Here is a 23,143-nt window from a genome sequence, read left to right as displayed (position 1 = left end):
GAGAAATATATGACTTAAAAGTGCAGTCAGAGGTGCGCTGAGATGGTTTATGGTGCAACAGAATCGTATAATACATCTTGTGCTCCATCCCACTCTGTGGCACAATGGCTGGCTTGCATTCACTGAGGGGGTGTGCGGTGGGCGGTTGGAAGTGGCGCAACATCAAGTGCATGAGCTGTAAATTTACACATGGGAACTTGCCATTCCCAACCGTGGATAAGACACTTTTCGACTTAGTAATGTCTTCACTGATGCCTCACCTGTTGGAGCTTGGCAGGTATTATGTGGAGAGACTGGGCAGAGCCAGAGAGCGTTTCGAGGGGGTTGCTGGCAGCCCCTACTGTATGTGCTGGAATGTGCCATGGCTTGCTTTTGGGGTGGGACACCATGACCTCAGGCAATAGGATGGGTGGGTGTGACTTGACTCACACAGAAAAGCAAAGGAGTACGAGAGATGTGGCATGTGAGAAAAGACAAGAGTTGTGACTCTGTTTTACCTTAAACCACACATTTGAGCGCCCAGAGAGAGAAACACTGGCCGCCATTCATGGCTAAACCACAGAGTGGGAAGGCATGGGTTAATGATTTGTGTCATCTCTGATTGAGTTTATGACTTTGACAACTGTCCACTTTTGAGCGCAAAGAAATTTCCACTTTACTTTTGTTTCACAGAGGGAGGAGGGAGCGACAGAGGGGGAATGCTGTTTCTTTAAGAGAGAGGGAGAGAGAGTGAGTGAGAGAGAGAGAGAGAGAGAAAGGGAGGGACCTCTTTGCCCTCCAGAAACCAGGAAGGGAATTGAGTTGATCTGCTGCTGCTTGGTTAGCGCATACGGGGCTTTAAGCTGCACAACAGTGAGAGGGAGAGAGAGAGAGCTCCGGAGAGGAGGAGAGGAGAGGGCTGAGCTAACCCACAATAAGCACCACCACGGCCATCGCAGGTGAGCTAAAGGCACCCTGCCATCCCCCCGCTGTCTGCCCTGGGCCTGTCGACCAGAGGGGAGCAGGGCAGAGGAGGAGAGGAGAGAGGGAGGAATGAGGGAGGGGGACAGAAAGGAGAGCAGGGTGGGGGGGTTGGCCGGAGAGGAGAGGTGGGTCGCAGCAGTAGTCCCCAGTCAAGGTTCCTCTTTTTTCTTTTTTTTTAATCCTCCTAAAGTACTTCCTCTGTACTGCTCTTTACCTCTGGGGAATCTTGAGATAAAGTTTATAGGATGTGTTCAAGGCATTAACTTTTCAGGCAGGTGGAAGCACTTAGAGGAGGAGAGGAGGAGGAGGAGGGGGGGGGGGGATGGGGGCTCTTGAGAGAGGGTGGGGGGTACTCAACGAGGGGAAGGAGGAACCAAAAATAATTCTACTGGACAAGGTACAGGCAATCGCAACAACTTTACTTTTCGGGACAGTGGCGATTGAATTGCTCAGCGCGGGGCAAGTTGGGTGCTGTGTGCGCAGGGCATGTTGTAGTTGCATTGGACTGTTTGGAATAGGAATAACTCATAATTTAGGTCAGGAGTTTTAAGTGTGTCTGAAATGTCACTTGAGTGCGAGCTGATGAAACAATCCACCTCTGATGTTTGCTTAACGCCGTGACAGTTGAGACTGAAATGCTTTTTGGTTTTTTTTTCTTCATACGAAGCTCGGCCCTGTTTGATGGCTGGTCTGTACTTTAATACCTGGCAGCCTGCTAGCAACATACTGTAGTGTATAATTCAGCCCTGAGTGCTTACGTTAGAGCAGGCTTGGAGATAGTGGGGGTGGTGAGGGCAGCAAGAGCTGGGACTCGTAGTCCACAGCAGGGACTGCAAAGCAGGTCAAATGGGGTTTCAGGACTCTATATCCCAGAGTGCCTTGCCCTTGGCCATCCAGGAAAGGGAACAGCCGCCAGCCTATCCCGACGAGGAGGTGTGGTGAGTGAGCAGCAGCTGAGCCAATGAGAGCAGGGGATGCAGAGCAGAGTTGTGGGCTGAAAATAGAGGGGGGTGGTGGTGGTGGGGAGAGTGGAGGGATGGTGGGGGAGGGTGGGGGGGAGGTAGGTGTCTGTTTGTGTGGGATCAGGCAAGGGCTTGCCTGTATGACTAGGGCCACTCGCAAGTTTCCTGTCTGTTAAAGCTCTAGCCCTGCCCAGAGACGTAGGCAGCAGAGCTGGCTGACAGGCAGGGGAGGCAGATAGGGCCCAGGAAACATTTTCTGCCTATTTGGTAAGCATGCCAAAAACATCCACACACACATACACATGCGCACTCTATGTGTTTGGACTGTGACTGAAAGAAGAAGAGGGGCGAGAAGAGGAATTAAATACCATAACATGTTGTGTGTATGTGTGTGAAGGAGAATGAGAGAGATGGGGCTCGATGGAGTTCAGAGTTCTTGACCCACTTGCAGATAAAGGAGGGAATGGCAAATAGGTCAGTGCTGAGTGTAAGGTGCCGCACAGGACACTGCTCTGAGAAATAGTTGTTGTCTTCAAGTTTGTATTCGCATCAGGCTAACTTTCTAACTATTGGCATTGTGCATCAGTATTGTTTTCATCCTATTAAGGAACAGCATTCTTTTATGCTTTCATCTACTACTGTGATTAAATGGCACTGCTGCTGCTATTATTAGTGGAGTGGAAGATGAAGACAGTTGCACATCCTGTATTGCTGCTTCTTTAGGGTGTTGATGAAGTAATTCCACAAAAACCACCGCAACGAATGTTTTCTAGGCCGGGGCACAGCAACCATGCTGATATCTGACAGTACAGGTAGCATGTTGAGTAATAGTTTATTTGAAAAAACCACAGTAAGTGACGTCCGTTCTTGCTAATGGGTTAGCTATGCAACACATCTTGAGACAGCTGGATTTCACTGTTTGGTTAAGCTGCCTAAGCAATGTCTATGCAATATTGAGATATAACTCAAGCTCTGTGCTATGCTGGAGAACCTGTGTGCTTGCTGATTGATTTCAGTTTTCCTCTGCTAGTCACACTGGTCAATCTCATGTCATCTTTTTCTCTGAGCCCGCTACCCCCGCTACCCCCCCTACCCCCCCTCCCCAAGCATCTTGTTAAGAGCAGATTCTAATCTCGCCTGTCATGTCCTGCTTGCTTGTGGCCCGCGGTTTAAAGACTTCACAGGAACCCTAACTGCCTTGCCCGATAACCAGATGCATAATTTTTGGCTTTCCATACTTGTTGAACCCGTTTTTTTAAATGTGTGGGCATGGAGAGGGTACAAGAAGAGCACAGTACATGAAGACGCCCAAGTGCTGGGAAAGTGTGTGGAATGCTTCTTGGAAGGCGGCACTAAGCAGCGTTGATGACATTTTTTTATTGAGTTGAATGTCTCGGAAAATATTAGTTATAGTAAATATTGTCCTGGTGTTGACTTCTGTGACACTTAGCTAGGTAGAAGTATGGAGGAAAATATGGTGAGTTCAAGTAAATTCCAGCAAGAGGTTAAACTAGGACGCCATATGTGTTTTTGTGTGTGAGTGTGTGCTTGTGCGTCTGTGTTACCAACAATAGACTCAAGGGGAATTGCAGGGGACTTCAGTGGCTGTGGGCAGGTCCAAGACACCACCCATCAATTTGGCGGTGAGGCTGAATACAGTTTGATATTCCTGTATGTTTGTGCCTACACCACTATGGCCTGAAACTAGCAGGTTCAGACAGACTGAGAAGACAGGTTGCGTGATGTCGCCGTGGCAGTTTGAGGCTTTATTTTAGAGTTAAATGTTGGCTGCATACAATATACTACATGTAACAGTCATTATGCTTGAGCAAAGTTGTTTTTGATGTGGTGAAATTATGTATTGTGGCCAATACAGTGGGAAACTGAATAGTTTCTATGCTGCTCTTCTGTTTCTTCATGTTTATGTGTTATGTGTATCATATTTATGTACTGTTTAAATACTTGAATCGGCCTCTTCCTCGGCGAATGCAGCTTCACTTCCCCCTAATGTTTGGTTCTCCTGGTCAGCTGCTCAGTATACCACAGCTCCCAGCCTGACTAGGCAGACAGACAGACCCCTCTCTGTTGTTTTTCTGTTGTTGTGCTGAAGTCTAGGGGGAGTAAAGGGGCTTCTTCTGTTCTCTTCTGGGACATTTATTATGGAGAGGCCAACACAACCTGATCAAATTAAAGTGGGAGAGTAAGAGGCTGGGATGTTTTTCAGGGTGGGGGTAAAGCTAGACTTGAATTTTCACACATTTGGAGTGAGATGATGACGTTCGGTGATTTGTGAGGGTTCTTAGATTTTTAATATACTGTAAAAACATGAATCACATGAAGGGGTAGTTTTATGTCGGCTGTAAAATGTATTGTTACATTGACTGTAAGGACTTTACAGAAACCAGAGGCTTCTTTTAATTAAGCAGAGAGGCGAGCTGATCAGGAGGGGGATATGTGACCAATATGACACTGTCTGCATGTTGATTTAGCGAATTGGTTCGGGATGAAACAGAAGAGACGATGGGTGGGTTGCATTATAGGATGGCGAGACACAGGAGGGTGGGTGGGTCCGCGCTGCTTTGCCTCCTCAGCAGTGGAAAGGGGAAGTGGGTGGTGTGGTGGGTACTGTGCAGCACAGAGTCTGAGACAGAGATGGAGCAATGATGAGATGAGAGCGACAGATGAGAGGAAGAGAGAGGGTCAGACAGTAGGGACAGAGAGAGCAAGCAAGCAGAGAGCTGGTCATCTGATAACAGAGCGGGTTCTGTTACACGCCTGCCACAGACTCACAGGAAGTCCTCTTTCCCTGTTGGGCTGCGCATGCACAGAGTCACGCAGCCAGGACACGTCGGGCCTGCGGACCGACCAACTGGCCAGCTTAGTTTCTGCTGGACGCCGCCGCCGCGTTGGGGTTGTACTGCTGTTTCTCAGGCCATGTGATAGGTGTCGTTATACTTCCTGGTTGGCAGCATGGTACTGTCAGAGCATGTTACTCAAGCTAAAAGGAACTCAGGCGGTGGATGTGGTTTTATTACACTGCAGCTTGAGAAGGGCTACTGTCCCGAAACATGTGTTATGAAGCTCATGACTTTACACTGAAATACCCACCAAAAGACAAATGTACATAGTAGTGCTGTAAATTATTGTAGTTGTTGTGGTTAATGTTGTTTCAATACTCTTTTATCTCCTGAAGAACTAACATTATGAACGAATGAATGGATATGTCACCATATTGTTGTTTTCTGCAGTGATCAGAATAAACAAACACCCATAAAATTCAATACTAGGTCAAATAAATTCACGTACAGTCAAAATCATCAGTGATCCGTTTTTGTTGAGGCTACTGTTGCAGTTGTCTGTGTGCTGTCTCAACTCTTTTGTGAATTTTGTGGTGTACTTGTGAGATCAGACTCTCTCTATCATATTATAATTATGATGTTTGTCTACCTCACACATATGAAGCGGCAAATATTAAAGAGTGCAGTCTAATACAACATAAACTACAAACTCAACAAATAACTTCAGTATTTAATCACCATGTTTCTTTAAATGTGTCAAAAACAATTTAAGAGGTGTAAGTTTTACATGATGAGTAATTCACAGCTGTTGTACACGATTGAATGTCAATGTTGCCTTTTCTCTGGGCACTTTACTTATAGGAGTAGCTGGCTACACTTTCACATTTCCTGGTTCTTAACTGCTGGGCAGCAGAAAATCATACCTTTATATGGACATCATAAAACCCCCTGCCAGCTTCCTCACTTTAAACTTTGCCCAACTTATGGGCGGTCACCTTTCCTCTTATTATTGAAGCAGGTTACACCAGGTAACTGAATGAGATCTGAGAGTTTATCATTGACATCTGAGCCGGATTCTTAGGCCACCATGCACTCTGGAGTTATGAGTGAGCTTGTAGGTTTAACGCCCTGCCTCGCCCACTACCTTTTGACTGGCTTTGTGTCTGTGTTTTGGCAGCACTTCCTGGTTAGTTTCTAGTGAAAACTGCCAGGCTTAGACCAGCCCTTACAACTTCAGTTTTATCAGTCACTTGCCCTCTTCCTGCTTCGCTCCTAATATGACAAATCAGGTTTCCTTTCACTATGGCAGCAGTGAGTCACTTGGCCGTGGCACTTATTCAAAATCCACTTGTCCTAGGAACTGCCACCCCCTCCCCATTCCGATTATCTTGGAATATCCTCTTGGTCCAACCTTGAACCCTCCTGGCCTAAGGAAAGTGATTCCCTTGCCGCAGGGCGGGCTAGGCAGGCTTGTTGTCTTAGAGGCCAGTTGAGATAGAGACTGAAATGAGGACAAGATAGGAAAAAGAGAGATGATAGAAAGAAAAGAAAGTCAGAGAAGCACAGACAAGAGAAAAGGGCCAACCACATGCGTCAAATATCAAAAATTGCAGTTGTTTTTTGCTGCAGTTGTTTTTTTTTTGCTCTCTGATCTTATACAAACCTTTGTGGTGGTTTAATACTCTGATAGCGAGTAAGCTACTGCATATATAAAACCTTCCCTGATTAAAATTGGGAGGAACTTGATAGAATTGTTCTCTTGTAAAGGCAATAAGCTAATAACACTTCACAAGGTGTTTGTGATAAAAAAAATTAACAACTGCTCTGTATTTCAGTACTAAAAGGTGGCCCATCTGTGCTCCATTACCATTTATGGTTCAAGGGATCAATGATTTAGTTATATTTGCTCTCATTGCTCACTCTTAAAGTTTGGTTGCTCAGTAGTTTTGAATTATGCGTTATTTTTGTGAACCAATCACTTTTTTGCACGCTCAGGAAACCAGCAACTGAACATTTTGAATAGGAGACCAAAGGGAAGGTACTCGCTGTCTTTAAAGTTCAGTCCCACCAAAAGGCTCCCCACAATGGGAGTTTAGACTGGAATAGCTGATATTACTTTTTTGATAGGCTAGTTTAGTCTTATTTGATAGTTATGCTCTTCACTTTATCCTTACCTTGAGTTTGTCAGAACCTGCAAAATGTGGTTGTTTACAGTTTGTAAAAAGTGCCGGTAAGCAATTTATTTTCATGTCTATCTAAGAAACATCTGAGGTTGCACAGGGTTAACAGTTTGTTCCTTTGTATTTAGGAATGACTGGTATGTGTCAGGCAAAGACAGAGATACTTTGAGAGTGGAAATTTGCAGTCCTTCCGTAGATGATACGTATCAGAGAAAATAGTACTTTTACTAACAGAAACCACAGCCTGTTGTCAACGTGTTTGACTCTGAATGACAAGCTTATTGGGTGTGACTGTCTTGGCATAGATATTAAGAACACACACGCAGCATAGTTAACAGAAGAAACGGCGAGGCTGAAGAGTAGACTGCTGTTGGTTGTGTTGTCCCTGAAACGTAACTTTGATATCTGCTCTCGCCGTGCGTAGATATCCAGGAGGGGGGTAGAAGCGAGGTTACGTATGAGATGGAGGTGATGAGGGCGGAGATGGGATGGGTAGGTCCTGCGTTAAAGCGGTTGTTTGACTTGCAAAGCAGGCCCTGGTGCTTGCAGGCTGGGCATTGAAAGAAGGCCCTTCCATGGAAGAGGAACGCCAGGGACACAGACAGCTGCCGCGCTGCTTTGTGCTGGGCTGCGGGCCTTGTCACCCACAGGCATGAATTAGTGATAAGGAATGTTTCAAGCCATGAGGAGGTGTCAGGATCAGGTTTGTTGCGCTGTGTTTCCTCTTTCTTAGTACTCTTTGCAAGTTATTTGGGGACAGGTGGCTCCTGCATGTAGAGTAGTCCCTCCATGCTTCGTTGGCACCGAATCAAGTTTGTGTGTGTGTGCGTGTTTTATCTCCTCTCAGCTCAGCGTCTTTACCCACAAAGCCGTGACCCAGGGTCAGCTGTGTATGTCCCGGGGATAACGCACACCGCACAAGCTTGCAGCATTGCCCGGTCTATAATGCAGGTGCTGTGTGTCTGTTCGCAAGAAAGCAGGTTGGCTTGGGTCTGGATGGGCTCACCGAGATCTATTTCCACCTGTGAAGGACATGACCTGTAGCCGTGTGTTTGCCCTTTCCCTTGCTCTTTCATACATCTCCACTGCACTCCACACTCTCTCTCTCCCTCTCCCTTTCCTGTGCCATATCTCTTTGTCTTTGCCCTGCCCTCTCTCAGCATATTCAGATGAGGGGTTGGATAATAAAATTTGCTCATGCCATGTCCGACAGTCCGTTTTCATCAGAGCTTTGTGAAAGACGGTGGTTGTAGTGACTCTGTGGTCAGCTCAGCTGCCCATCAAAACTGAATTGAGTTATGGGAGACGTAAGATGCAGTGGAGGTGTTTTTGCAATTCATCAAGCAATGTGTCTGAATGTACAAACTTTTATTTGAGTGATTTCTTTATGAAAAAGCTTTACATAAACTAAAACAATTATTAACCAGTTTAGAAGATCACGACAAGTCGGAGCAAACGTCTGCCTGCCGTTCCCTCCTGCCTGCTTCGCCGCAGAGCGCTTTTAAAAGGCTTTACCTACTGTAACCCTGACATGTTACCAGATCTCAAGGTGTGGAGGAAGATAGGTGTTGCTTTCTACAGGGGAGAGAAAAGGAAAGGTGAACACAGGTAAACTCGTAGGACAGAAAAGAGGCAGCCAGGTTAGGCAGGTTTGTTAGTGGGGGGTAGTGCGCGAACATACCAGGAGGGCAGGTCTGCAGGAGTGTCATTTGAATGCTTTGCTCGTGTTGAGCACAACACACTGTACATATCTGCAACCCCTTGCCCTGCCCTCCCCCTCTCCCTTAACCTCACCCCCTGCTGGGTCTCCCTGGCAGATGGAGAGGGAGGGTGGGGGGGGGGGGGGTGGAGTGGTGGAGTGGGCGAATGTCCTATATGTGTGTTTCTGTGCATGTTTCATGTGTTATCGATGGCTGTGTGATGCGACAGTATTTGGTCCCGGTAGCTTGTGTGTGAGTGTGTTAATAGAGAAATCGAGGATGGCTTGTTCTGCTGAAACCCCCCTCCGACTGTGCAGGCTTCAGTCGATCATTTTAATCTCCCCCCACACGTGAGCGAGGGGACAGCCTTCCCTGAAACTTGGCACACAGTACAGGGTGGGGTAACCAGCTCAGACCGGATTGACAACCTCCCTTTTTAATACTGTTCCCTCGCTGCTTGTTGCGTGTCCTCTTCCTCCTCCCGTGGAGTTCTTCCACAGGGTCTGCTCTTGCACCCCCCCCCCTCCCCCCACCCTCCCCTCTCTCCTCCCTAACTCTCAACTGACACAAGCTGCACAGCCCATCTCCCAGCATGCACTCTGATCCCCACTGCCCTCTGCCTATCTGTCCTCCACGACCTCTTACATGGTTCCTTGTGTGATGCACACAACCGTGGATAGTTGGCGAATTCACCACAAAACCTGCACTCAGCCACCATCACTGCACACACACAGATATAGTGCATATCTTCATGATGGAATTCACCCACTCGTTGTGTTTGAGCTGGCAACAAGCCTGGCCAAATGTCACTCTTCATTCACTGCCATCAGAAACAAAATTATTACACGTTGTCACTCCTGTGCTGTTGTTCGATTTTGTAGTAAATTTATAAACGTGTCAGTAAATTTGCTTTAAAATCAATTACAAATGTTAAGTGGTGTGTTGTGTTACTTTAGACTCTCAGGGCTTCTGGGTCCCGTGACAAGGAGTGAAATGTTTGAGTTGGTAGTTTTGGCTGCCATTTTTTGGCTCCTAATACGAGCTACTGCTTTCAAAACAGATTTATCAAGCGTTCAACACATGTGGCAAATGTAAAGCATTCTCTTTGGAGCTCAGATCAGGCACTCATGGAGCACAAAATGACTTTATTAACTTTAACAAATTGGTGTGAAAAATCCGTAGACAAGTTTTTGCATTGCCAAGATTTTAATGAATAAAGATGACTTGTTAGAGTGAATCATTTCATTTGGAGACTCTGGAAAAGTTAGTGTTTACCACAACTGGGATGACTGGGAGTATTTCAGGAGCATGGAACGATGAGGTGAAGATCTAAACCATTTTATGATATGTCTGCTGTTTCCTCCTCCTTCTTCTTCGTTGGTGTATTTATGAACGCGAAACTCGTGAAACGTGTTCTCAAACATAATTATAAGGCTACGAAAACCAAACAAATTTGATTTTATAGCGATTATACACTTATACAAATATTTGCGTAGGTAGTATATTCAGATTTTGCCAATAAACCTGGACAAATATTACACACTGGACCTTTAAGATTTTAAGTTTCAACTATGCACTCTGCACACTGTGGTGAATGAATTGATCACTATTCCACTCTCTTTCTATACTCGCGTTACTGTCACAACTGATCTTTTATTTTCATCTTTGTCTCTTTTCCCCCTCAGACAGGCAGACGGACAGACGGCAGGACGGATACACGGGTGGGGGCTGTGCTAGGCGGCTCGGCGGCAGGCTGGTGGAAGATGTCGTCAGGAGCCGGTGGGAGGGGAGGAAGGCGGCTCAGGGGGACAGCAAGCAGTGGGGGTGGAGGAGGAAGAGGAGGGGCAGGAGAAGCAGAGGAAGGCCCCGTGGGGATCCCTTTCCCTGAGCACAGCGCAGACATCCTGGGCAGCCTGAACAAGCAGCGGCTCAGCGGCCTGCTGTGCGATGTGCTCCTGGTTACTCAGGACAGGGAATTCCCAGCTCACCGCTCCGTCCTGGCGTCCTGCAGCTCATACTTCCACAAGCTCTTCACATCAGGGGCCGCTGCTGACCAACAGAACATCTACAACATCGACTTTGTGGCAGCAGAGGCTCTGGGAGCGTTGCTGGACTTTGCCTACACAGCCACATTGACAGTCAGTCACAGCAGCGTGGCTGACATCCTTGCCGCTGCACACCTCCTGGAAATCTCACCTGTCCAGGACGTCTGTACACATCTGCTGGACACCAAAGTGCTCTCCCCGCCGGTACAAGATCATTATTGAACTTAAATGTGTTACAGTTGAATTTAAGCTTCGACTTCAGATTTGATCTGCTCTGCCTTTATGAGTTAGTGACACCATAAGCAACCAATTTTAAGTGTATAATTAATTTATAGCTAAACAAAGACCATCTTATGTACAGTAAAGTTCAAGTGCTGTGGAACTGGAATAACTTTTTTCAAATCTAGTTCTCCTGGTTTGGCCACTTAGGGAATGATGCGTCCGGTCATCATACCCCATCCCCTTCATTAAATAGTCAGCATAGTCAAGCTTACATCATGGCCTTTATCAGTCTCTCTCACTATGCCAAACACACGCCCACAGCCTTGGGGTTAGTTCAGCACTTACTCATTCCGAGCCAATAGCGTGTGTGGAAGGACAGCATGCTCTTTCACAGACCACAGACACAGCATATCGCAGCTACACTTCAACACGATCAAGTCTAGCTGTGATATGCTGTGTCTGAATACGTTTTTTTTTCTACATCATGTGATAAATTACAGCCGTGTTTCAGTGTCATGGTCACATCCTACAGGACATGTTAAAAACCCCTCACAGGCTCTAATGTCAAAGAGTCCCAACCGGTAACACGGCAGTTTGTGGCCCTATATTTTAGCACAAGTTCACTCAACAACCTATTAAGACTTTGACACTTAAGAGTTGGTAAATTTGTCAGTGAAAACATGCATATGTGGTTTTGTGCTGCTGTACTGTTTTTTATACACACAGCAGTAGCAGTGTGTTTTGCTAATTAGTTTTCATTTCTCATTGCACATGCATTTACCCAAGAGCACACTGGATCCCTGGGTATGCATCCAGGATACCCAGACAGCAATCTGCCCCCACTGATAGTTGTAAATGTAGGTCCTCCTAGTCAGCTTTCCCCTTAACTGACGTAATTGAGAGAATTTGATTTTCTGATGTGCTTTTTTCTGTGATTTCCTTCTGTCCTCTTCTATTGCTGTCTCTTTTCCCCCTGCACAAACTTACATGGACTTTAACTTTCTGTTTCACACACTCTCTTTGTTCACCACCTAGGCGGGCAATGAGCGAAGAGATGAAGATGAAGATGAGGAGGGAAAGGGCAGAGGGGGCAAGGAGCAGGGGAACCGGGTTCGGGCCCGGGAGTACCTGGAGTACTTCCAGAGAGGGGCGCCCTGGAGCAGCAGCTGCAGCACGCCAGAGCTCAGGGACCTGCCTACACACCTGCACTTTAACCACGGCAACGGCCCCAGCAATGGGGCTCCTGGTGGCCCCGGTGAGTACTACTCCCCCTTGGCCCTCGCCTTGGCCCAGGCCCCGACTCAGGAGCCGGAGGAAGAGGATGAGGATGAAGAGGAAGAGGAGGACGGGGAGGCAATGCAGGGGAACGGAGCAGGCCTGGGGTCGGCTTATTACCCACCATCCCAAAACGGGCACTTCTACCTCCCCCCTGAGTCTAGGCAGCAGGAGACAGAAATGGAGGACGCAGGTAGGGAGGTGATGGTGAGGGAGAGGGGTTCAGCCAGTGCCCTTCTGCAGCAGATGATGGACTCCATCGGGAGGCAAAAGGAGCACTCGACGACCGGGGAGGAACAGGGAGATGGGGACGACCCAGACATGGAATTTTACTTGAATTATTTTAACAGCACGCAGCACGAGGATACAGCTTCTGCTGCTATGACACAGGGAGTGCCACAGCTCTGGTTATCACGGGGCAGCACAGGCCAAGACAGAGTTAGAGGGGAAAGGGTTGCTGGAGAGAGAGGCAGTGGGGGTGGAGGAGGAGGAGGAGGAAGTGGAGGAGAGAGGAAGATGCGCTCCAAGGCCTTCCAGAAGTGCCCCATATGCTCCAAGGTCATTCAAGGAGCCGGCAAGCTACCCCGCCACATCCGAACGCACACGGGAGAGAAACCCTATGAATGCGCCATCTGCAAAGTGCGCTTTACCAGGTAAGCCCAATTAATGAAGTGACTACCCCATGTCACATGTACTAATAGTCTTGGACTTGGCACTGTGGACAAACCACCCAGCAATGGGGAAACACCACAAAGCCAGGAGCAGGAGGAGTATTAGCACTAACCACCTTAGCTTTGCATTAAGAAGGCAGCAGTTTGTGAATCTAAATGTTTATCTTGTTCATGGGCTGACTGCGTCCTCACAAGGTTTTTCACAATGTCATTGTAGCCAAATGCTAATCAAAATGTCATATAGAGTATTCCGGCTCAGAGAGAGGGGTTAGATGGTTATAAAACCATGGTTTTATTATGACAACCTTCATAGCAAAGTCCTGGAATTTTAGCATAGGGGTCCTATAAAAGAAGGCCGTGCCATGGCAGTGTTATCTTGTGGAGGGCTGCTATAAAGTGCTGTGCTCTGATACAGAGGGGGATCACAGGTCCTGAATGGTGCTCTATGTGCTCCAATGCAGTAATTTGAACTTTTGATCTCTGGTTATGTTGATTATTGCCCACGGCAGGGTAGTTACACCCCCCACCCCCACCCCCCCACCCTCCTCTCTGTCACTCCTTTACCTCTCTAATGAAATCTGCCATGTGCCGCTCGGATAAATATGGCTAGTCCACAGCAGGGGAGTTGAGTGCACATGGTTTTCCTGTATTTAGGAGTCCTGCATTTTCCTTGAAATCATTCCTTTAATTAATTAATCAGTGGACTGGTGCTGGAAATAGATGCAGTGGGCTAGAAATACCTAGAAACTCTGCTGGCATGGCAGGTAAGGAAGACCAATCTGAACTTGCCTTCTAGCTAAATTCGACCGGCAGTGGGAAGGGGGTATTGTAATCTTAATCCTGTTTGATCAGGGTTAAGAGTGTGCCTCGCACGGTAATAAATCACTCCTGTCCTTTAAATAATTCACCTCTGTCAGTATGCCACTTTGTTCCACGGCTTCAGCCAGTGTGTGCGTGTTTGTGTGTTTTCATGTGTCTGTTTCTCCTCACCTGTATTTATATACATGTGCATTTCTTTGTTTTCATTTTTATATTTGGGGCAGAGTTTGTACAGACGTATTAGGGCTGCAGTGGGTTTATTTGTTTGCTTGTATGACAGCTCATCTACTTAGATGGCAAGTGTATGTCTTTGTGTGTGTTCAAATGGAGTTGTCGTAACTAGACTTGTTTATTTAGAAGCCCTCTGCCCTGGATGTAGAAGGGTTAGACGATTTAAGAGCTTGGGAGCTAGAGAGATAGTAAGGGCAAGAGGGGGGAAGGAGGGAGTGAAGGAGGGAGGGAGGGACGGAGGGACAAGAGTCAGATAAAGGCTAAGGCAGGCTGATAAAGTTTAGTGGGCGGTGTATCAGCACAAAGTAAAAATTGTTCCAGGATGTAATATGATGACGTTAGATTTAGAGTCAAGTCATACTTTGGTCTTATGCTGACCAGAGAGTAATTGTTGTAAAACTCAAATTATTGAAAACTAAGTTTTTCAAACTGATTTGTGTAGAAGTGACACCTACTCTTATACAAAATTAAATTAAAATATAGCTTATGGGCATAAACCTAGGCCACAAAATTGATTACGTTTTACAGCCTCATCTATATTTCAGCTTTACTCAACAATAAATGTCAAGTTTTCAAAATGATTTTGGAATTGTTCTTCTGCGCAGGACACTTAAATCTTAATTTTCTAGTGACAATAAACTAGCATTTTTTTTGGGAATATGTCTGTTATTATGGTGTCCTCAAAGAAAAGTTAACAGAAATCATAAAAATACTGAGTGACACGATGAACATTGAGCTTTCTTGTCAGTCCACACTTGTGCTCTTGTGTGCAGTTACACAGATAAAGATGTAAAGTTTATGGCTTCTCCTTAGTTGGTATGGCTGCACTCAGAATAAATCTATTGGATGAGATCCAAACGATGGCTCTTAAACAGAAACTAAAGCCATCCAAAGTTTATTAAGCGGGCCACTGGTACATGTGAGAAGTAAACATATATTGAGTTAATTGTGTATTTTGTCCATGATATTACATAGCCTGATTAGTAAGTGACACTGAAAAGAAAACCTGAAGTCTGCAATGTATACGTTCAAGTGGGTGTGAGTCAATTCTCTTTTTCATTTGAATTTTTCACTCTGTGTATTGATTCTGATTCAGATCTTGTTTATTTTTCTCCCTCCCAGGCAGGACAAGCTCAAGGTTCATATGCGGAAGCATACAGGAGAGAAGCCTTACCTGTGTACGCAATGTGGAGCTGCCTTTGCTCATAACTACGACCTGAAGAACCACATGCGTGTACACACCGGCCTGCGTCCCTATCAGTGCTCAAGCTGCTTTAAGACTTTTGTGCGCTCGGATCACCTTCACCGCCACCTCAAGAAGGACGGCTGCAACGGTATCCCCTCTCGGCGAGGTCGAAAGCCCCGGGTGCGAGAGCCAGGGCTCCTTGAACCCCCCTTGGGCCTGCTGACCCCCAGCCCCGACACAGGCCCTGTTCCTCGTACCATCAGGGGGCGGCGGCGTTCTGAGGCAACCTCAGCAGCCGAGATGGGAGCGGGTGCTGGAGCCCATGCACACAGTCCTCAGCTGCAGGAGTTGGCAGGGGAGGCAGGGCCCTGAGACTGCAGGGGCAAAAAGGACACTGCTGGACACCATAGTCACTCTGCACTGCCTGTGAGACAGGCCAGTGAACAGAGGAGAAGAAACACGCAAAGGCAAACTTTAAAAAAAAAAAAATGAAACAACTAACTATTCCTCTATAAACCAAATCAGGGTGTCACAAAAATCTAATCTTTATATTTCTTTCTCCTTTTACTTTAGGAAACAGATTGACTTGCAGGCACTTGAGTCGGTTTATCTGTTAAAGAGCAAAGAACGCTTCAAATCATACACCCATGACGTCCACTTTCTGGGCCATTTCTTTCTTTATAATATTAGGGGTTTTATACATTGGCATATGTGCTTGGGCAAATGTATGATAGATACAAAGAAACTCTGAGCAACTATGCAGTTGATTTAGATTTTTATTGGTTTTGTCCTCACAGCCTTCAAGCTCTAAGCAAGGTGTCTGTCAAGCACCTTCTGGCTGCTGTACGGGTGAAGCGAGGACAAATCCTCCCAGTGAAAACAACTCTTTTTCTATTCTTTTGCAGGTCTGAAATGTACAGTTACCATAGAAACAACATTGCCACAATATGGCATATGCAAGGAAAACACACCACAATTTTGATGCAACAGTTTTTTTCTCACTAAATGTTCCAGAAAGATTCAGACAAGGGTTTGATTGAAGTGTTACTTACTCTATAAAATGCATTTTAAGAATCTATGGTTTGTCTTATTGAAAAAACAAATTCATGTTGAGTCAAATCCACTTTAATGGGGGCTCGTCAATTGCAGGACTAGGGAAAAAGAGGGGCGGAGGGTTTGTGTTTTTAAAGCACTACCATTGTCAATGTATGTGTTGGCTTTACTACATTGCCTCTTATCCCTCACGACTCTGCAATTTCAGCATTTCTGTTTCCCTTATGATTTTGTCTTAAATTTTTTGTTGTTGTTTCTTTTTGTTGACTGCTTCGGGTACTTGACACTTTATAATTGTATACATGTATATACAGCAGGTGGTGATATGACATTGGTCCCCTCTTAATGCTGAGGTGTACTTACCAATCGGGTTTTTTCCTCTTAGGCTTGATGTCATATTTCTCACGGAGTGAAACTTGTGGGTGAACGAAAAAAACTGTATGAATGTTTAATGAAACAAAAAAAAACATTGAATCACCCATTTGTCCTAAACTTAACACTTGACATGTATAGTTCCTGCCCAAAGGACGAGGAGGTTGATTGAATGAATGTGCTTAACTTTGTGCAGTTTTTCGGAATCTGTCCTTGTGTGACAAGGCGCGGGTAGCATTTAACCAATCGCAGGTTAAAGGAATGGCAGGGAGACTGAGCGAGAGAGTGACAAAGAGTACGAAGAAGAGATAGACGAGCACCTTTTTTTTCTATGTTTGCACAGCTTTACTAAAGATATCCAACAGAGCGATAGAGGTATATTTAAAGGAAGTAGGCTGGTGTTGAGGAGGGAGTGAGAGGAGGTTTATGTATCATGTATATTCCAATCGTTTTGCCCGAGGGACCACACAACCGTGAGGCAACCTGTATGATGAAGAGAGCAATAAATACCTGTCGAAGTTGGGAGGCCAAATAGGAGTGCAGCTGCAGCTGGTCGATGGGGGGAGGGGAACAAGGGAAGGGGAGGGGGATCTCACAATGTCTGTTGCATTCCAAAAAATAATCTCCCCCAGCTCAGCCACGTTTCCAGGCAGGAGGGGATCAAATCAGGCCTTTTCTCTCCCTCTCTCTCCCTCTGTAGTCCTCTAATGCCCCCGAACCAGCCTGGAGGGGATATTATTATATTAGAGTCTGGTGTTACTGTGGGGAGGACGCCTGGTGCTGGCAGTTTAGTGTGTGCGAGTGTGTTTACATGTACGCGTGTTTGTGTGCATGTGTGTGCATGGCAGCCAGGGTCCCTCTGGCCACATCATCACTGTGAGAGTCTGCCACAGCCTGTTCAAACATGCACCCTGAGCTGCCAGCCCCAATGCACTTTCTCTGTCTCTGACACACACACACACACACACTCATGCTCATTGAGTCCAAGTATTCTGTAGAGAAGGGGAGAACACCAGGGCTGACAAATCTGTTTAAGTATTGTCAGTGACTCCATACATCTGGGTTTGTTAGTCTTAAGATATCCAAGTTGTGTTTTGTACTCCAAATCCAATGTTATTTTCCGCGGAAGCACATTGAGCCTTTGAATCAAGAGGAAAACATGCATATAATTTAGCCCCCATCACCACCACCACCACCACCTCCGCCATGATTTCTACAGTACTTCTGTAGTTCAACTTCAAGTCCCTTTTGCATGTTAATTGTAAAGAGCCAGGTTATGAATGCACTTTGTTACTGAGGAGGGCACTTTTGTCAACAAAACGGGTACTTTGAAACAAACCAGTTGGGAATGAGATCAGTCCTTCCTTTCTTCTGTCCATGGTGGTGAAGTCGAAGCTCCTTCGCTGGTTTTGTTCAGGTTTTGATGACATGCTGCCAAAAAGAAAAGAAAAAAATTAAACCAGAAACATGCATGTGAGTCCACATTGGGGGAAAAAAGAAGCTAGGTTCAGATACAGACAATTTAGACATTGTGATATTAAAAAAATACAAATTTGATCCATGTAACTGATTGCACTTGAAGTTTGTTGTTGAAAGAAAGCTAGTGAGTTGTCTTATGCCTTAATGTTAAGAGAAAGAGGAGAAAAGGAGACAGATGAAGAAGAAAGGGCAGTGTGTGTGTGTGTGTGTGTGCGTGCGCACGTACGAGTGTGTTTGTGTGTACATGTGCGTGCACATTTCTTGTGTGCACAAGCATGCATTGCTGGCTGGCAGGCTGGAGGGTCTCAGGACAAGCTTGGATAAACAAACTTCGTGTCTACCCCATCTGTTCACCAGCTACTCTCATAACTACACATGTTCTCTGAGGAACCACGGTGATAATAGGTCCACGGTACCACAGAAGCAAAACTACCATATTGTTAAACAACTCACTGGACAGTTGCTTGTTTACTTCACAGCTCTCTTGGTGCAGATTTGCATAAACTCTTCGTTTACTCTTGTTGGTCATTGTTAGGGGCTGGCTAGGTTTTGAGAGTACACATTTCTATTTTTGCTTCCCTGCTATGATAAAGATGGGATTTAGTATTGCACAGTTTGATTTCTAGAGGCAGACCAATGTGAGATGGGTATATCCACCTGGTTTGTGATCTTGTATGTATAGTGGTACTGAGTGTGGACTCCTTACTTCCATTTTGTCTTGATGTGGCAGAATTCTTACCTGTTGAGACCTGTGAGCCATGTTTTGCTGGACCTCAATATTTCCCAAACGTCTTATGTTGTTTGTTGATTAACCAAAGCTTTTTGCCCTCAATCTTGGTCTACTGTGGACGAGAGGTTTTGAAAGTATGTCTATAATTTATCCAGACTGGGCCTCCCTGACAAAGCCACACACATATGCCCTCCTCTTGAATACATATGCAGAAAGGTGTGTGGAATCATACAGATCTTTACTTGAGTTTGCTTTCTGTCGCTCTTTGTATCCTTGTGGACAATAGAATCAGAGGTTTAAGGATGTATAGTTCTTTTCTGTCTGTCTACACTCATGTTTCTTAAAATAATGTTGTGCTACAGCTGTTTTTTTTCTAACAATTTTACATGGCTGAGCGTGTGTGTTTGTGCATGTATGCGTATGTATGTGTGGGGGTGGGGGTCTTGGTTCTGGGTTGCTGTGCCAGGAGGGTGGGGTAAATGGGTGCTTGGGTGGGGTTATGGATATAAAGCCTGATAGCACTGGAAATGGTGCTTTAGCTGAGAGAGCAAAAGTTTGCACTAATGTTAAATGTCCTTGTCCTGCTTATGGGAGAAGGGCAGGAGACCTCAGAAAGGCCTGCGAGTTTCCATGAGCACAGAGCAGTGTGGTTAATACTCAATGGTCTCATAAAGAGTCCATCCAACCCCTCCATAGAAATAATCATGTACAGTACATTAAAGAATACACAGACGTCCAACAACAACAACAACAACAACAGATACCAAAGGAGAAAAAATGGCTTGCATTCAAGTCATTGGACATTTTATGCTACTAATTTAATGTTGGATTAATGGAGTTTTACTGTTGAACCCGAAGGCTCTTGAAAAGAGATTCTGGATGTAACTTCTGATGGAAACTGGTGTGAAAACAGCAAATTATATTTGCTCTTAAAAATATTCCAAATAAACATTTAGGCACTTAAAAAGTAGCAAAGCCTTCTTTCGAAAAAGATTCAGAGCATTTGAGTTGGTCTTGATCAGATGGCTGAGATGAACTGTGTGCAGGTGCCAGAGATACTGATTCCGATTCTCTTTAAATTTAGAGATGGGATTTTATCAACATTTGTTTCATGTTCAGTGACCTAATGAAAACCTATTGTTTGACACTGTTATTTTGATCATTGCTGAATTGGATGATTTCAGTTTAATTTAAAAAAAAAAATGAATTTAAATGTTCTCTAATTGAAGCAGACTGGGACTCTGTGGCCGTGCCTGAGCAGAACTAAGCTTATTGTTTTATTATTCCAGACAGCCGTAATGTGCAGTGTGGGGCTGAGGCTCACTCCCACCAGGTGGACAATGCAACATCATGAGCCTCAGTGTGCCTTAAGTGGGCAGAGACTGACAAGACTCACCTTTTCCTTTTGGTTTGTTACTCTGTTCTTGTTTTCTGCCCATATCTTAAGACCAAATTGTAAAAGCCAATTGAATTTGCTCTGAAATTGATCACGAAGCTGTTTTATTCCTTACTTGAATTAATTCATAATAATGTCTCTGTACTAGCCACTACATCAGAGCCACGTCTCTATCAGCCTCTATGGCTCCATAGCTGGTGTTATGGAGCCTCAGCCCCAGACCAAGGTCACTCAGACACAGGCTACACTGAGACAGTCTCAGAACTTCATTGTTTAAGTGTTTTCAAAAATTGACCTTGATGTGTTTTTTTTTTTTTCTTCAATGCTGTTATCAAAGATTTTTGGTGAATCTATCTTAGAAGGCCATACAACAAGACGACCAACAACTATGATAACAATAACTGTAAATAATCAACCGAAGCAGGACGGGGTGACTGTTATTACGGCGATTCGTGACGGCAGAAGGGGGACTGTATGCTTTGCTTCGTCATTTTGCTGCACACCTGATTTTTATTTTTTTTTGTGTGTGTGTTTTCCATTAGGCTGTTGATGCACAGCAAGCTGAGCGCAGCATATGCAGTACGGCACTATGCGCAGCGTGGCTCTGGCACTTGCACAGACAGCCCTGGGTCCTTCAGAGAGGCAGCCTGCTGTCTGTTGGCTGCTCTCAGCCAAGTGGGGACAGTTTGCACTTGGAGTTTTTCTCAGTCTCTGGGGATACAAAGGTTGGCATACAGGGAGGGGGATTAAATACGGGTGGTAGGGGAAGGCTGGATGTTGTTTTCAGGGATGAGGTTGGAAAACCCAGATGATGGACTGTTTGCTGAGCAATGGTTCAGTGCTGGTCCTTTAAGCTGGTAGGAATCGCATGGCCACAAATGATAAGAATTGTAATGCAAAGGAGGTCACCACAGATTTCACACTGTTGAGCTGCAACAAGGAGAAAGTTGCTGATCTCTTTTGTCTCTATGTAAGTACTTCTCAGGTGGAAATACACTGCTATGCATTGGTTTCAATGTCTGCTCAGTTTGTGGTTATGTCTGATCATCCCCCAAGTTATTTCTCTGTCTTTGCCTTTGTTGTTCATACCAATATTTAACATAATAGTTCCCTGAAAGATGAAAGCAGGAGGAGTTCCCTCATTGTAAAGTTATTAAAGTGAAATGTATAATTCTCCATCTAATATTGATCCAGTGAATTGTTTGTTGGAGGGAAGGAAGCCACTGGAGATTCAGTCTTATTAGTCAGACTGTAACATTTTTGAAAGGAGATGGGTTTGGAAAAGCACAGAGGCGGGGAGGTGTATGTTCTCTTACTTTCTTCTCCCCTCGCTCTTCCTCTCTCTGGACTCACAGTCTACATCTTTGCTGCCGACTGGCCTTTGATCAAAGATCACACACCCTCAGCAGGGGAATCAGCAGGAGAGAAAGGAGAGCGAGAGAGAGAGAGAGAGGATTGGATAATGTCTGGAGGAAGACACAGTTTCGGTTTTCAGTCACTTAAACCAGTTTTAGGATACATTCCATAACTTCATACTGTGATTCCCACTTTGGAGTTTTTGGCAGGTGTTAACGATGTGAGCTGGAGACAGCAGGAGGAAATGGTCAACATTTTGCAGTTGGCTGTTCTTAGTCTGTCTGTGTAGCGTCACTGTCCCTCTTCTTTGTGGCAGACAGACATGCGGACAGACAGTTCAAGAGGCCCCTAGTGTACCGCTATCCAACTGCCTTTTTTCAGCTTCTGCGATTGTAACAAAAGCACTTTGCGAAAGGCCATCCTGAATTTTGTGTGCTTTTATTTTAAAGTTATCACTATTGTTGTTAATTTGTTGCTCCTGTCAATGTTTTTTTTGTTGTTCTCTCAGTGCAAATGATTATTTAAATGCAAAAAATTATATGATGAAAATGAAAAAAAAAAAGACTTGAATATTTGGTATCTGAATTGAAGGTGGTTTGAGCTGCCACATCAAATGAACACAAACAAACACATCTCTGTTATACTACCACCGTACCTGTTATATGCAGCTTATTGCATAGTCACACAATGGTAGGAGGGGGATACAGGACGGATCTCTCCCTACCTGCTCTCTGCTTACTGTCTCAGATCTTGTTGGGATAAAGGTCATTTGAGCTCATTTTGGGAGACTCCTTTTTCTTGAAAAAGAAACCTGTATAACAGTTGCAAAGCTTTCTGAGAAGGCTAGCTGTGCTGAATGTTAAACATGCAGTGTTGTATCCACTGCAGAATCTCTTTGTCTGCAATAACGCCCTGTCTGTGCAGTTAAAGGCTGGATCTGGTATCCATATAGAGCTTAAATGATTAAGAATGATGTATGAAATGGACAAATGGCCATCATGCACTTTTGCAAATCAGAATGGGGAAAAGAAAATTGGCCTTAACATCTATGTTAAATCACGATTATTGCAGTAGAGTGAAAAGAATAATATTCAATAAATCTCTAGTTCAGTAAATGGTTAAACTTGGGTGGGAAAGAAATAGGCTACTATTTATAATAGATTGATTGGTAACTGTGATTATTATGATTCTTAAGAGGTTTTTTCTTATGTATATTTAAAAATGGCGGCATATACAGTATGTCTCAATCCTCCAATCTGGATGTTGAATTGTAAATGCACACAGAGTCACCAGAACCAGAAAACTGTTGCTCCACTTCCCTCTGTGAGCTCAAACTTTTATGCATGTTGGACCCCCACCCCACACTTCCCCTCCCCTCCCCTCCCGCACTCTGTGTATCACAACAAGTGCATCCCAAAGGCAGAATTGACCTGCTGTGAATTCACTAATTGAACGGAGTTTGGCCATAAAGTGCAACATCATCCGGCGTTTCAGCAGAGTGCAGCAGCCGTTTTCTCTCCCACATGATTCCGTGTGGATTTACTTTTTTAAATAATCCCTTTCTCATCACAAAGATTTTTTCTCAGCATAGCAGTCTGTCAGTCCATATCTGTGGGAAGCTGCAGGGGGTTGGGGTGGGTTGGGGGTTAGAGGAGTATAGGTGATTTTTTTTTTTTTTTTTTTTTTTTTTTTGAGAATTTGCACT

The 23,143-nt window shown here is 45.0% G+C and overlaps 1 protein-coding gene across 1 annotated transcript; it reads left to right on the top strand.

Moving 5' to 3' along the window:
* The first annotated feature begins 834 nt into the window (after nt 1-834).
* zbtb7a (zinc finger and BTB domain containing 7a) lies at nt 835-19,450 on the top strand. The gene is made up of 4 exons (XM_083970802.1): nt 835-938; nt 10,289-10,852; nt 11,906-12,798; nt 14,989-19,450. Exons 2-4 carry the CDS (start codon nt 10,367-10,369, stop codon nt 15,422-15,424), a joined length of 1,815 nt encoding a protein of 604 aa, XP_083826928.1. The 5' UTR covers nt 835-938; nt 10,289-10,366; the 3' UTR covers nt 15,425-19,450.
* Nucleotides 19,451-23,143: the final 3,693 nt, after the last annotated feature.

The sequence above is a fragment of the Trachurus trachurus genome (genome assembly GCF_905171665.1).
Source record: "Trachurus trachurus genome assembly, chromosome: 4".
Taxonomy (NCBI): Eukaryota; Metazoa; Chordata; class Actinopteri; order Carangiformes; family Carangidae; genus Trachurus; species Trachurus trachurus.
This window is presented reverse-complemented; position numbering and strand designations above follow the sequence as displayed.